Source organism: Ranitomeya imitator, chromosome 1, assembly GCF_032444005.1.
Source record: "Ranitomeya imitator isolate aRanImi1 chromosome 1, aRanImi1.pri, whole genome shotgun sequence".
NCBI lineage: Eukaryota > Metazoa > Chordata > Amphibia > Anura > Dendrobatidae > Ranitomeya > Ranitomeya imitator.
This window is the reverse complement of record NC_091282.1, coordinates 984,015,669-984,029,484: the sequence shown is the minus strand read 5'-3', so window position 1 is coordinate 984,029,484 and position 13,816 is coordinate 984,015,669. Positions and strand designations below refer to the sequence as shown.

Here is a 13,816-nt window from a genome sequence, read left to right as displayed (position 1 = left end):
TTTTGGCACCCTAAGCTGACATTTTTACTGATACCATTTTTCGGCAGAAACGATGTTTGAAGCGCTTCTTATTCCATTTTATTGTAATTTTGCGGTGCCCCAAAAAATGTAATTGGATTACTATATATTTTGGAAGCCTGATTGCTAGTGCTTTACATAGTACATCAGCACTGCTAGGTACAGTGAACGATCTATGAAAACCAGCTAAATGCTGGCTTTCACAGGAATATCATCATGAGAAGAACGGGAGTCTTCAGCAATCCTTCCAGCCCCACTGGCGACCCACAATCATGTCACGGACGAGCCGAATGACATGCGGCCCTCCAACGGGTGTTAAATGCCGCTGTCAGCAGATCTCCACAATGGAAAGGCAAAAAAGAAGTAATTTTGCACAGTTTCATTTTGCTCTGCAGCACCTGTTACATCATATGTCCAGCTCAACATGAAAAAAATCCTCCGATTATGAAGCATCATACCCAAAAAATACCTTTCAATAATTTCCCCTTGCAGTGCATCCACAATTTCCACTGAACTGTCTCCTTGTGACCAATTCAAACTAAGCCTATAATTTCCACAAACTGTCTGAATTTGGTGAACAGCAGTCACAACACTTATGTAAGGTCTATGTACAAGATAAAACATAGGCAATCGTGAAGTTAGACTATCGTCAATTCGACGTTTTATAGCAATTTCCAGTCCTCTTGTATCGGAGCAATTTCCATTACCTAAAAAGGAAAAACAAAAAACAATCAGCACATTCTGCGTGGCTATTATTTTAACGGCTTATTAAATATTCACTTAATTTTGCAGGGAAAAAGCAGTTTCAAATTGAAAGCTGTATCATGTAGGTCAAACAGCTGATTTCCTGCTAAATAACAAATACTTTTAGAATAATAATAATAATAACCTACCAACAATAATATTGCTGATATATACTGGCTGTATAAAGATGCTTAGGAGTGCTCCTTGAACTCCAAGAACTTCCCATTTTGTTAGCTTGTCTGTGGAGGACATGCTGCTTATGTTAGTAGTAATGTCACAAGGGAAGTATGCCACAGGATAATTTTTGCCCTCCATTGAAATATGAAGGCTTAACCGGTCATTTGCTTCATGCGCGGATAGAGAAAGTGGACTAAGAGATCTGGAATGAAGAAATATCTTTTATAAATTCTTTGTACAAAACATTGAACTTCATTATAAACAAATTTTTAGAAATAACTGTACAATGTGATCTATATAGATGACAATTATAAGCATTGTGCTCTTTCAAGTAATTAAGCAGGTAGCAATGTTCATGAGCATGTCAATTTGGCAGGATACCTTTGCAGATACAACAATATTAATAAGACATTTCACATGATTTTTTTTCGAATGTTTACTAAGGAACTCCTCCAATTTGTGCTGTTCCACTGATTATGTAACAACTACTTTTTTCTGTGGTCTTTTGTCTCTAAGTTATGCCAGTCAAAAAAAAGGAGAATGAAACTTTACATGCAAGTTCTTTGAAGGGGACAGATTTATTTTTTAGCATTGTAGGCATTGTGGAAACTCACTCTAAGGGCCATCTTGGAAAAGGGCGGTCAAGTGCGTTTTTTATGCCTGTAACTTTTAAACGGATGATCCGATTTTATTTATTGTAAAGCTCTTTCCAAACTGATTTTGTCAAGACAAAGCTGTCGGGTGACCAGAGCAATGCACTGGGGAGTGGAAGATGGGGAAAATCCAAAATTAGAGGAGCAAAGGGAATTATCACACTTACAAACGCAAGCAAGTCACAGATAAATCCACAAAACTCCTCATATAACCATCAAACTATCCTCTAGGCCATGCAGCATAAGCTATCTCTGACAATGTGTTTCAGTCAGGACCCAGATTATAAAGGAGATAGGAGTGTCTAACTGAGCTCAGCTCAGACTCCCAGAGCTCCAAACATGGCAGATTAACCCCTGTACTGCCAATAGAAATTTACATAGTTTAACCCCCTTAATGACCGCCAATATGTCTTTTTACGGACCTAAAATATAAGAGAATAGCATCCCCATACAGGTGATAATCCAGCAGCTGTCGGCTGTACACTATAGCTGATAACTTGCTGCATCTGCCACAATCCGTGTTGGCACCGTCCACATCTGTTTAAGGCTGTGTGCACACGTAGCAGATTTTTCGTGCTTTTTCGCTATAAAAACGCTATAAAACCGCGAAAAAAACGCTCACATTAAGCATCCTATTTAATAGAATGCAATCCGCATTTTTTTGTGCACATGCTGCATTTTTCTCCTGAGCGGATTCGCATTCCAGAAAAAAACGCAGCATGTTCATTAAATTTGCGGAATCGCGGGATTCCACACACCTAGGAATGCGTTCATCTGCTTACTTCCCGCATGGGGCTATGCCCACCATGCGGGAAGTAAGCAGATCATGTGCAGTTGGTACCCAGGGTGGAGGAGAGGAGACTCTCCTCCACGGACTGGGCACCATATAATTGTTAAAAAAAAAAAAAAAAAAAGAATTAAACTAAAAAAAATCGTGATATACTCACCTTCGATGGACCCTGGAGTCTTCCTGCCCCTCAGCGCTGCACGTGGCCGCTTCTGTTCCTGTAGATGGTGTGTGAAGGACCTGCGATGACGTCGCAGTCACATGACCGCGATGACGTCGCGGTCACTTGACCGCAATGTCATCGAAGGTCCTGCACACACACCATCTATAGGAACGGAAGCCGCTTAGGAGATCGGCTGTTTGCGGTAGGTGAGTATAACCATTTTTTTTTTATTATTTGTAACATTCTATCTTTTACTATTGATGCGGCATAGGCAGCATCAATAGTAAAAAGTTGGTCACACTTGTCAAACACTGTTTGACAAGTGTGACCAACCTGTCAATCAGTTTTCCAAGCGATGCTACAGATCGCTTGGAAAACGAATATGCATGCCAATTCCGCATGCGATATACCCGCGGCAGGAGGTGCAGAATTGCCGTGGAAATTTCCGCGGCAATTCTGCAACGTGTGCACTTAGCCTAACCCCTTAAATGCTGCTAATAGTGGCTACATCATATAAATGGTTTACAGAATGTGGGGGCTTCCTCTTTATCCCCATTGGCACCCTAAGATCATGATTGTATGGTACTGATGTTTGCCATGGCAATTCACTCCAAATAGCGGCCTTACAGTCTGCCGGCTATAGTAATCTGTTCAGAAGTTACCGACATTTAGGTGGTAAAAAATACACTTTTTCATTTTTGTCATTCATTTTGCATTAATTCCTGAAAATTACCTTTAGGGTTAATAAACTACCTGACAGTGGTTTTCAATATGTCCAGGGGTGCTATTTTTAAAATGATATCACTATTGGGGTTTCCCAATATATAGAACCCCTAAAGTCACTTCAAAACTGGATAGGTCCCTAAAAAATAAATTTTGTAAATTTCCTTGAAAAAATGAAAAATTACTGCTCCATTTTTAAAACTCTGAAAATGCTAACAAAATAAAAGAACATTTTACAAATGGTGCTGATGTAAAGCAGACTTGAGGGAAATGTTATTTATTAAGGCTTTTCTACGGTATGACTATCTGGATTAAAGGGATAATCAAAGTTTGAAAATTGTTAACTTTTTAACATTTTTCTCAAATTTCTGATATTTTTTGTAAACAAACAAAGCATACCTACCTAAATTTACCATTATCAAAAATCATAATGTGCCACGAAAAAAATCTCAAAATCACTGGGATTTGTTGAAGCGTTCAAGAGTTATTAACAAACTGACACTGGCCAGTTTTAAAAAAAATTGGTCTGGTCACAAAGGGGTTGGTTACAAAGAAAGTGAATGCTCCTGCTCTGAAAAGAAGCATAACAGACTTTGTGGTCTTCTGACTCCTCTCAGTCGTGGTAACCCTGTGACAGATTTTTTTAAATTTATACTGTACTGCTTTTTCTAAACCCAAGGGTTTCCTCAGAAATTGCCTTCTAATGTTTTAATGCTGGTTTTGAATGACCCTTTTACTTTTAATTGTTTTCTGATTTATTTGATAGTTCATACTGAATGTAATCCTGTGGTGGATCGGAGTGCGGGGGGTGGATCGGAGTGGGGGGGTGGATCGGAGTGCAGGGGGGTTGGATTGGAGCATGGGGGGAGCGGACAGGAGGACGGGGGAGCGGAGCACAGGACGGAGGGGAGCGGACCACAGATCGGAGGGCTTTGGGGGGGGGGGGCGATCGGTGGGTTGGGGGCGCATCAGTGTTTCCAGCCGTGGCCGATGATATTGCAGCATCGGCCATGGCTGGATTGTAATATTTCACCAGTTTTTTAGGTGAAATATTACAAATCGCTGACTGGCAGTTTCACTTTCAACATCCAATCAGAGTGATCGTAGCCACGGGGGAAGGGGGGGGGGGGGGGGGGGGTGAAGCCACCCCCCCTAGGCTAAACTACCACTCCCCCTGTCCATGCAGATCGGTTGAAATGGGAGTTAACCCTTTCACCCGATCTGCAGGGACGCGATCTTTCCATGACGCCTACGTGGCGTCAAAGGTCGGGAAGGGGTTAAGCCAAAACATTTGAGAACAGTTTTATTACAACCCATTTAAGGACTTTATTACTGGGTGATGTATAATGTAATTTCATAGCTATGTAGGCCAATTGGATGTCCTAACAACTATTTCTAATACACCAGTTAATGGGGTTGTAAAATTTGCTAGTGTTTAATTATTTAGCGGATATGTGTCAACTGCTCATCACTGGACACTCACTGATTCTGAGAATACTGTCAGTTTAGAATTATAGCCCTGCAAACTGTGGACTGGGGAGTACTTGCATGACCAATACAATTCCTTCAAACCAGTGTACATCAACTTCCATCAACAGTTCAAGTTTTCTTGCATTTCCTCAGTATTATAAAGAAATCCTGAAAACATTACACTGGGGAACACAATTTTTTTTTAGAGTTAGGTCAGACAACTGTTCTTAATTAATTTTTGGATGCTGAATCCAGAAATGATCTCAGTTTTTCTCTATCACGTCAAGTTTTTGAACGATAGGGTTTTGTCTTCTCAAAACTATGTAAACTACTGTACCTAAAAAGTGTTGTTTTTTTTAAATAGTACAAATATGAACAAAAAATGAAATATATAGGAAATAGGCATGACAAAGTTGTGACTACTCTTACAAGTTGCCACGTAGCTCTATATGAGTCGAATTGTAATCAGATAACAAGTCTTATTACAGATATCAGTGCAATTGTGCTTCTCTGGCAGGTAAGTTGTGTAGGAAAAACTTGACGTGCTAGAAAAAAACTGACTACATTTTTGGAATCAGCATGCCAATTTTAGTATAAATCAGCTCAAAAACCTAACTCAACAGAAAATGTTTTTCAAATTGTTCCCCTGTGTTATCTGTTGGCGGGTCTTTATACTTGGGACCACAGAAGCATCAGGGATCTATTATTTTAATAGGTTGTGACCAACAAGTAGGTTTTAATTTGTTCTCTACTCTTATTAACACAAGACTACACTTATTTTCTTTAAATGATTGACTTCATAAATGTGTGATTGTTGAACAAATTAATAATGTGTTAAGTTAAGCAAACCAAAACATAATTTCAAATAAAAGTAATTTATAAACTTAAGGTACCTTCACACAAGACGATTTCGTTAACGATATCGTTGCAACGTCACGCTTTTTGTGACGTAGCAACGATCCCGCTAACGATCTCATTATGTGTGACAGCGACCAACGATCAGGTCCCTGCTGGGAGATCGTTGGTCGCTGGGGAATGATCAGGACCTTTTTTTTGGTCGCTGCTCACCCGCTGTCATCGCTGGATCGGTGTGTGTGACGCCGATCCAGCGATGTGTTCACTGGTAACCAGGGTAAATATCGGGTTACTAAGCGCAGGGCCGAGTTTGGTAACCCGATATTTACCCTGGTTACCATTCTAAAAGTAAAAAACAAACAAACCAGTACATACTCACATTCCGATGTCTGTCACGTCCCCGGCGTCAGCTTCCCTGCACTGACTGTCAGCGCCGGCCGTAAAGCAGAGCACAGCGGTGACGTCACCGCTGTGCTTTGCTTTACGGCCGGCGCTGACACAGTCAGTGCGGATAGCTGACGCCAGGGGACGTGACAGACATCGGAATGTGAGTATATACTTTTTTTTTTTTTTTTACTTTTACAATGGTAACCAGGGTAAATATCGGGTTACTAAGCGCGGCCCTGCGCTTAGTAACCCGATATTTACCCTGGTTACCCGGGGACTTCGGCATCGTTGAAGACAGTTTCAACGATGCCGAAGTCTTTTCCCTGATCGTTGGTCGCTGGGAGAGCTGTCTGTGTGACAGCTCCCCAGCGACCACACAACGACTTACCAACGATCACGGCCAGGTCGTATCGCTGGTCGTGATCGTTGGTAAGTCGTTTAGTGTAACGGTACCTTTAAACTGCCTAGAAATTGTGGTTACGTGTTATGGCGCCCTCCTATTTTCTTATCTCTTGAACCCCTTAAGGATCAAAAGCCACTTTGTAGGTTAATGACCAGGCCTTCATTTTGAAATCTGACCACTGTCACTTTAGGTGGTTATAACTTTGGAACGCTTCAACGGATCCCAGTCATTCGGACATTGTATTTTTGTGACATATTGTACTTTACGATACTGGCTTCTTCAAAATTTCTTGTGTTTATTTGTGAAAAAAAACAAAAAAAATTGGCAGAATTTTTGAAATTTTCACAATTTTCAAACTTTTAATTTTTATGCCCCTAAATCAGAGCATTAGGTCACACAAAATAGTTAATAAATAACATTTCCCACATGTCTACTTTTCATCAGCACAATTTTTGAAACTTTTTTTTATTAGGAAGTTAAAAGGGTTAAAAAATGACTAGCGATTTCTCATTTTTCTAACAAAATTTACAAAACCATTATTTTTCGGACACAATTTTTTTATTTTCTGAAGGATATCAGGAGAAAATGAACCACAATATTTCTTGTGCAATTTCTTCAGAATACACAGATACCGCCATTTGTTGAGAAAGATCGCTCTTTAGGAGCACCATTTGAGGGTTTGAACGTAAAATTGGCTGGAATCAAGAGCGGACGCCATGTTGTGTTTGCAGAGCCCCTCATGTGCCTAAACAGTGGAAACCCTCCACAAGTGACCCCATTTTGGAAACTAAACCCCACACGGGACTTATCTAGATGTTTGGTGAGCGCCTTGAACCCCCAGATGCTTCACATAAGTTTAAAACCAGGGCTGTGGAGTCAGAGTCATGGAAACTCAGAGTCAGAGGTTTGGCTTACCAACTCCACAGCCCTGTTTATAATGTAGAGCCGTGAAAATTAAAAATCTAATTTTTTCCACAAAAATAATCTTTTGGCACCAACCTTTTTATTTTCACAAAGGTAGCAGGAGAAAAAGGATGGATCAGCTGCACAGACCGACGCTGGAAGGCGGGGGACCTGGGGGAGAATTTGACAAGCGCAGTGCACATGCCCAGGAATCCCCGCCCCGCGCATAATGCATGACACAATGTGGGCGGGGATTCAGTAACAGGGTGGCAGCACTGCCCGCACAGGTGCAGTCAGGAACCCGGCATCTGAGCTATGACGGCCGATGCTCAATGCGCCTGCCCCAGGCAGGCGAGCACAGCGCAGGCGCCGGATTTCAGACGAAAACAGCGCTCAGTGGGCGGCGACCAGCGCCCCAGAAGAGATGACTGACGGCAGTTGGGCGCTTCACAGAGGAGGCTTTAGACCTGCCTCCAGGTATAAAGATAGGTATTTGGGGAAAATTATAAAACGCTTTGAGGGAATAACAGCAGCAAAAACTAAAAGAGTCACCTTGTTAGAATGCAGCATTACTGCTGCACAAGGTGGCTCTTTTAGTTTATAACGGCTGGAGGGGGTGACAGTGTCCCTTTAAACAGTGGAAACCTCCAAGTGATACCATTTTGGAAACTATACCCCTCAAGGAACTTATCTTGATTTTTGGTGAAAATCTTGAACCACCAGGTGCTTTACAGAAGTTTGTAACAGAGCTAAGAAAATAATAATAATAAAAAAAAACAACACCACATTTTTTATTTTAGCCAAAAAAAAATTATTTTCTCAAGGATAACAGGAGAAAATGGACCCCAAAATTTGTTGTGCAATTTCTCCTCAGTGTGCCAATACCCCATGTGTGGGTGAAAACTACTTTTGAGACACAATGCAAAGATCAAAATAGAAGGAGTGCCATACTAAAAGTGCAGATTTTCTATTATAGTTTGAGAATATAATAACGTATTTCAGAGATTTACACAGAAACTCCGGGTGTACGAGCTCCGTGTAGAGCGCAGGATAAATGTGCACCAAGCCTTACTGCGATCTTTGGGAGGTGTAATTAACAAATCAACAGCAGGTGAAGAAGTTCATATTTTTATTTTTACGCCTTTCCTCGTGAGGTATAAGTGATTAGGTGACTTTTCTTTGGGTCAGTGCGATTACAGCGATACCAGATTATATCCGTTTTTGGATGTTTGGATGCTGTCACACACTAAGAGACACTTTTTTTTTGCATCACCATATTTTGGCCCACGGAGACATGTGAGGGCTTGTTTTTTTGTGGGACGAGCTGAATTTTTTATTGGTACCATTTTCATGAACATAACATTTTTTCATCGCTTTCTATTCCGATTTTTGTCGAAGCAGAATGAACAAAAACCAACAATTCAGGATTTTTTCTTTACCCTCAGTTCTGCATGTGGTAAAATTGATAAGGCAGTTTTATTGTTCGGATCAGTATGTTTACAGCGATGCCACATTTATACAGTTTTTATGTTTTGGCGCTTTTACACAAAAACCTTTATAGAAAAAATAATTATCTTTGCATTGCTTTATTGTGAGAGATATATAACTTATTTTTTCGCTGATGAAGCTGAATGGCAGCTTGTTTTCTGCAGGACAAGATAGCATTTTCAGTGATACCATTTTTATTTACATTCATCTTTTTTATCTCGTTTTATTCCACTTTTCCAAGCGACACGATGATATAGCATAGTCTGCAAATTTTTAATTTTTTTTTTACGTTCCCTGAAGTACTTAACTAGCATGACACTTTTATAGATCGGATTATTCCGGACATGGCAATACCAAACGTGTACTTTTTTTGTTTCTTTAAAAAAAAAAAAAAATGTAAAAATGTGTATTTATCAGTGGATTTTATTATTATTTTGTAATTTTTTTTTTTTTTAACATTTTTTTCATAGTCCCCCCTCCCCCCCAGGTCCCTGTATGGGACTTTCATTGTTTACTTTGATTGAAGGTATAATGCAGTACAATGCTCTAGCATTGCACTGCATTATACCTATACTGAAAGCTTACGACACCATGCTGTGAGAGTATGGTCTTAGAACCTTTCTGTAGCTTGGTGACCCCGGGTCACCATGGCAACGATCGGCCCCGTGATGACGTCGCAGGGACGCCGATCTGAAGGTAGAGGGAGCTCCTATGCCTCTGCCTCCCTCATGCAGCATTTAGGGGGTTAACAGCCAGGGGAAGCACTGACACCACTCCTGGCTTTTAGTGCAGATGCTCAGCCACTGGCAGAACTGAGCTGCTGCACTGATCGGGCGAGGAAGTGCTGATATTTCAGCATTGTCTGCGCAATCACAGCTATCTGGGTGCAGGGACCGACAGTATAGTCACTGCACCTCTTCCCGTGCCTCTCAGCTGTCACAGAAAGCTGTCAGCACTGAATGCATTAGAGACACAGCTCATCCTGGTGTGGGAACCGACACACGGCCATGATGGACTGTGTCCATCAGTGAACGTTAAGGGGTTAATTGCTACCGCCTACACAATTTGTCTCATGCCCGAATCCTCATTTAAATAGGTTGTGCAAAGATTTCTGCAATTTTGCAGGCCAGCTCAAAGGAACCAGGTAGATCACAAACAAAAAAAGGTATCTATACTTGTTTTGGAACTAGGTATGCATTTTTCTTTTTCATTCCACATCATAAAGTCCATTTAAGAAAAATGAAAGGGAGACCAATATGTAACCCTTTCTCAAATCTATAAATTAGGAAAACAAAATAAAAATCCTGTCAAATTTAATGGCAAAAGCCCTGGCCATTTAAGAAATGGAGATTGAAGTTGGGGCTCTCAAATGTCTCACTATTTTGACAATTGTGTGCATCTTTCCGTTTCTGAGATGGGAGATACCAATAAGTGGGGGAGATGGAGTGTGTAGAATGTAAACACAGGAAAGCTCTGTGCTGCTGTTCAGCTGAATGTAGTGATATATGTAGAAATGTAAGATGGATTACGGTGCTTTACAGAGCATCAACTCAACTCAGTGTGCTGTGTCTATGTAGGGAGAGACTCCGATTAACCTTTCACCGGTAGCTTTATCCTCCTCTACAGTACTAACCCTTTACAGACAGCTTTATCTGCTTTAAACTGAGCTGCATAATACACATGAAATCGTAATCATGGGACATCCCATTTAACATGTATGATTACTTTTTTAAGTTCACGACAAATTTGTTGAAAACAAGAAATACTTACATCTGTGAGTTGCTTTGTGCAGCCCCTTTTGGAAGCTGATTCATATACAGGTAAAGATTTGACTTCTGCTTAAAGGCAAGGAGATCAGTAGCTGTCTCTCGGCAGAAAATTGACTTTTTCATCATACCACTATTTCCACTGAAGTAGAGAAGTAACTGTCTGTAAAAATACCTATAAACAATATACTAACAGTTAAATGTTGAATTAAAGATTACCTAATCATTAAAAAAAAATTTCACCTTTCATTAAACAAGTAATTATTATTTGTGTGTGTTCAATTGCGTTGGATAGATTGTGACAATGTTCATAATGTGTTGTGTAATTAATGGCGCTATATAAGCGAAAAAAATGAACACTTTTAAAGTAGTCAGCATCTGACACACACACTTAAACCCCTTAGGCCGGCCTCACACTAGCGAGTTTTATGGACGTATGAGTGGCGCAGAAAAAACGGATTGCACACGGTACAATGATTCTCTATGGCCCAGCTCCTATTTGCCGTATTTTACTGATCCGTATTATACGGTCTTCTACGGCCATAGAAAATAACAGCATGCTGCGTTTGTCACCGTATTGCGCAAAAAATACGCCAATGAAAGTCTATGGGGGCGAGAAAAATACGGATTACACACGGACCAACAGTGTGACTTGTGAGAAATACGCAGCGGTGTTCTATAGAAAAGCCGGCAATTCAGTGCGGTGTACAGTAAAATTACACTGACAGGTTAGAATAGAATAGCTAAGATAAATGTCTACACATAGTATAGGGGTATATATATATATATATATATATATATATATATATATATATATATATATATATATATATATCTATATCTGTCAGTGAAACACACATGTATATATATTAATATTTCATACAGCGCTAGATAGCTTAAAAGCCGGTAATTCAATTGCCGGCTTTTCCTATCTCCTTCTCAAACCCGACACGATATGAGACATGGTTTACACACAGTAAACCATCTCATATCCCTTTTTTTTTTTTTGCATATTCCACACTACTAATGTTAGTAGTGTGTATGTGCAAGATTTGGGCGCTCTAGCTATTAAATTTAAGGGTTGAATCGCAGGCAAAATTGGCGTGGGCTCCTGCGCAATGTTCTCCGCCAGAGTTGTAAAGCCAGTGACTGAGGGCAGATATTAAAAGCCTGGAACGGGTCTATGGTTTTTGCCACCCTCCCCACCCCCCTGGCTAAAAACATCTGCCCCCAGCCACCCCAGAAAAGGCACATCTGGAAGATGCGCCTATTCTGGCACTTGGCCACTCTCTTCCCATTCCAGTGTAGCAGTTGGATATGGGGTAATAAAGGGTTAATGTCACCTTGCTATTGTAAGGTGACATTAAGCCAGATTAATAATGGAGAGGCGTCAATTATGACACCTATCCATTATTAATTAGTATGAAATGGTTAAAAAAAACTCACACATTATTACAAAGTATTTTAATGAAATAAAAACACAGGTTGTTGTAATATTTTATTATACTGGTAATCCACCTGAAGACCCTTGTCACCTGGTAAAAAAAAACAAACAACAATATTCCATACCTTCTGATGCTCAGTCTCGTCCCACGCTGTGCACAGTAACATACACATAGTGTCAAGTCGGCACTGTTATACTGATTAAAATGATGCCTTGGTTGATAAATTCCATGTGGTTGTTTTTTAATCTGTAATTTCAGTTTTGAGTCAATGATATGCTCATGCTCTGAGGCAGCCTGTTGGGGGTCTTCATGTGCTGCTCTGATTAGGCATTCATAATGCAGACTGCTGATAGGTCACTAATCACTCACTGACCTGCCCCATAGTTTGCATAATGAATACCTGTACATACAGAAGAGAAAAAAATGCTTATGCAAAAAAAAAAAAAAGCCACCGCATCGCACAAAGCTCCATCGCCGCACCCGCTGAACCAACCTGGGATGGGATTTCTCGGAGGCCACCGCATCTGCCGCTCCAGCCTGGGACAACCGAACACCCCCCTGTGACCACGCTCCACACGGAGTCTTACAGTCCGAAAAATACAGTAAATTAGCTGTGGTTTATCACATTTTTGAAAAGCATAGTTCAAATTCTGTAGTCACATGCAGGCCTGATTACTGACACACCTCTTCTCAATCAAGAAATCACTTATAAAGGACTTGTCTGACAAAGTGAAGTACACCAAAAGATGCTGAAAAGCTAGATATCTGGCATAGAAGTACAGCATTTCAGTAAATTAACATAATACAACAGTAAAATATGGTGGTGGTATGTAATGGTCTGGGGTTGTTTTGTTGCTTCAGGACCCGGAAGACTTGCTGTGGTAACTGAACCATGAATTCTGAAAAAATCCTGAAAGAGAATGTCTGGCAATCTGTTCGTGTCCTCAAGCTGAAGCACACTTGGGTTATACAGCAGGACAATGATCCAAAACACACTAGCAGGTCCATCTCTGAATAGCTTAATAAAAACAAAATTATGACTTTGTAGTGACCTAGTCAAAGTCCTGACCTTAATCCGCTTGAGATGCTGTGGCATGACCTTAAAAAGGCAGTTCATGCTCAGAAACCCTCCAATGTGGCTGAATTACAACAAATCTGCAGAGATGAGTGGGCCAAAATTCCTCCAGTGCGTTATAAAAGACTCATTGCCAGTTATTGCAAATGCTTGATTGCAAGTATTGCTGCTAAGGGGGCCCAACCAGTTATTAGATTTAGTTTCAATATGTTTATTTAAAGTTTTAAATACAACAAAGAATAAACAATCTTCTGTACGGAAGAAAACGGTGCATTAATAAAAAGTATAATGATTGCTTTGTACTAATTTCAGCTTTAAAGGGGGCAAACAAAACATACAAAGACACCCAGACAGTACATACAAAGGGTAATTACATCAGGAAGGGGAGCATAAATTCAGTCATCAAACTGACAATAACTACAGCATAACAGGAGATATTGTTCATGTAGGTTAGCGCTCAAGAGACCCGGTAATCTAGACAGCCATTACTAAATAGAGTCTAAGTTGAGCAAAAGTCTGGGGGGCACCAAATACAAACGGTATTGTTTACAAATCATAGGAAGATTTATTCTACTAAGGCAGTATGGATCCCAGACCCACCATACAATCTACATTATGGGGAAAGCGTAAAAGCTTGAGTCAGAAGAACATTAGAATCGAGGTCAAGCAAAGGGTTCCAAGTCCGGAAAAAAGTGCTCCACTCATCATTCCTGGTTGCTTGGATACGTTCGTATAATAGAATCGTGTTTACTCTATCCT

The 13,816-nt window shown here is 40.4% G+C and overlaps 1 protein-coding gene across 1 annotated transcript in view; it reads right to left on the bottom strand.

The window, feature by feature from the left end:
- The window catches only part of ADAD1 (adenosine deaminase domain containing 1), a 225,461-nt gene that overhangs the window by 23,028 nt on the left and 188,617 nt on the right, over window positions 1–13,816 (bottom strand). Inside the window, exons 8-10 of the mRNA XM_069743906.1 lie at window positions 10,542–10,712; window positions 912–1,141; window positions 488–725 (exon numbers count right to left, since the gene is read on the bottom strand). Coding sequence (XP_069600007.1) covers window positions 488–725; window positions 912–1,141; window positions 10,542–10,712 — 639 coding nt within the window. The remainder of the gene's footprint in view (window positions 1–487; window positions 726–911; window positions 1,142–10,541; window positions 10,713–13,816) is intronic.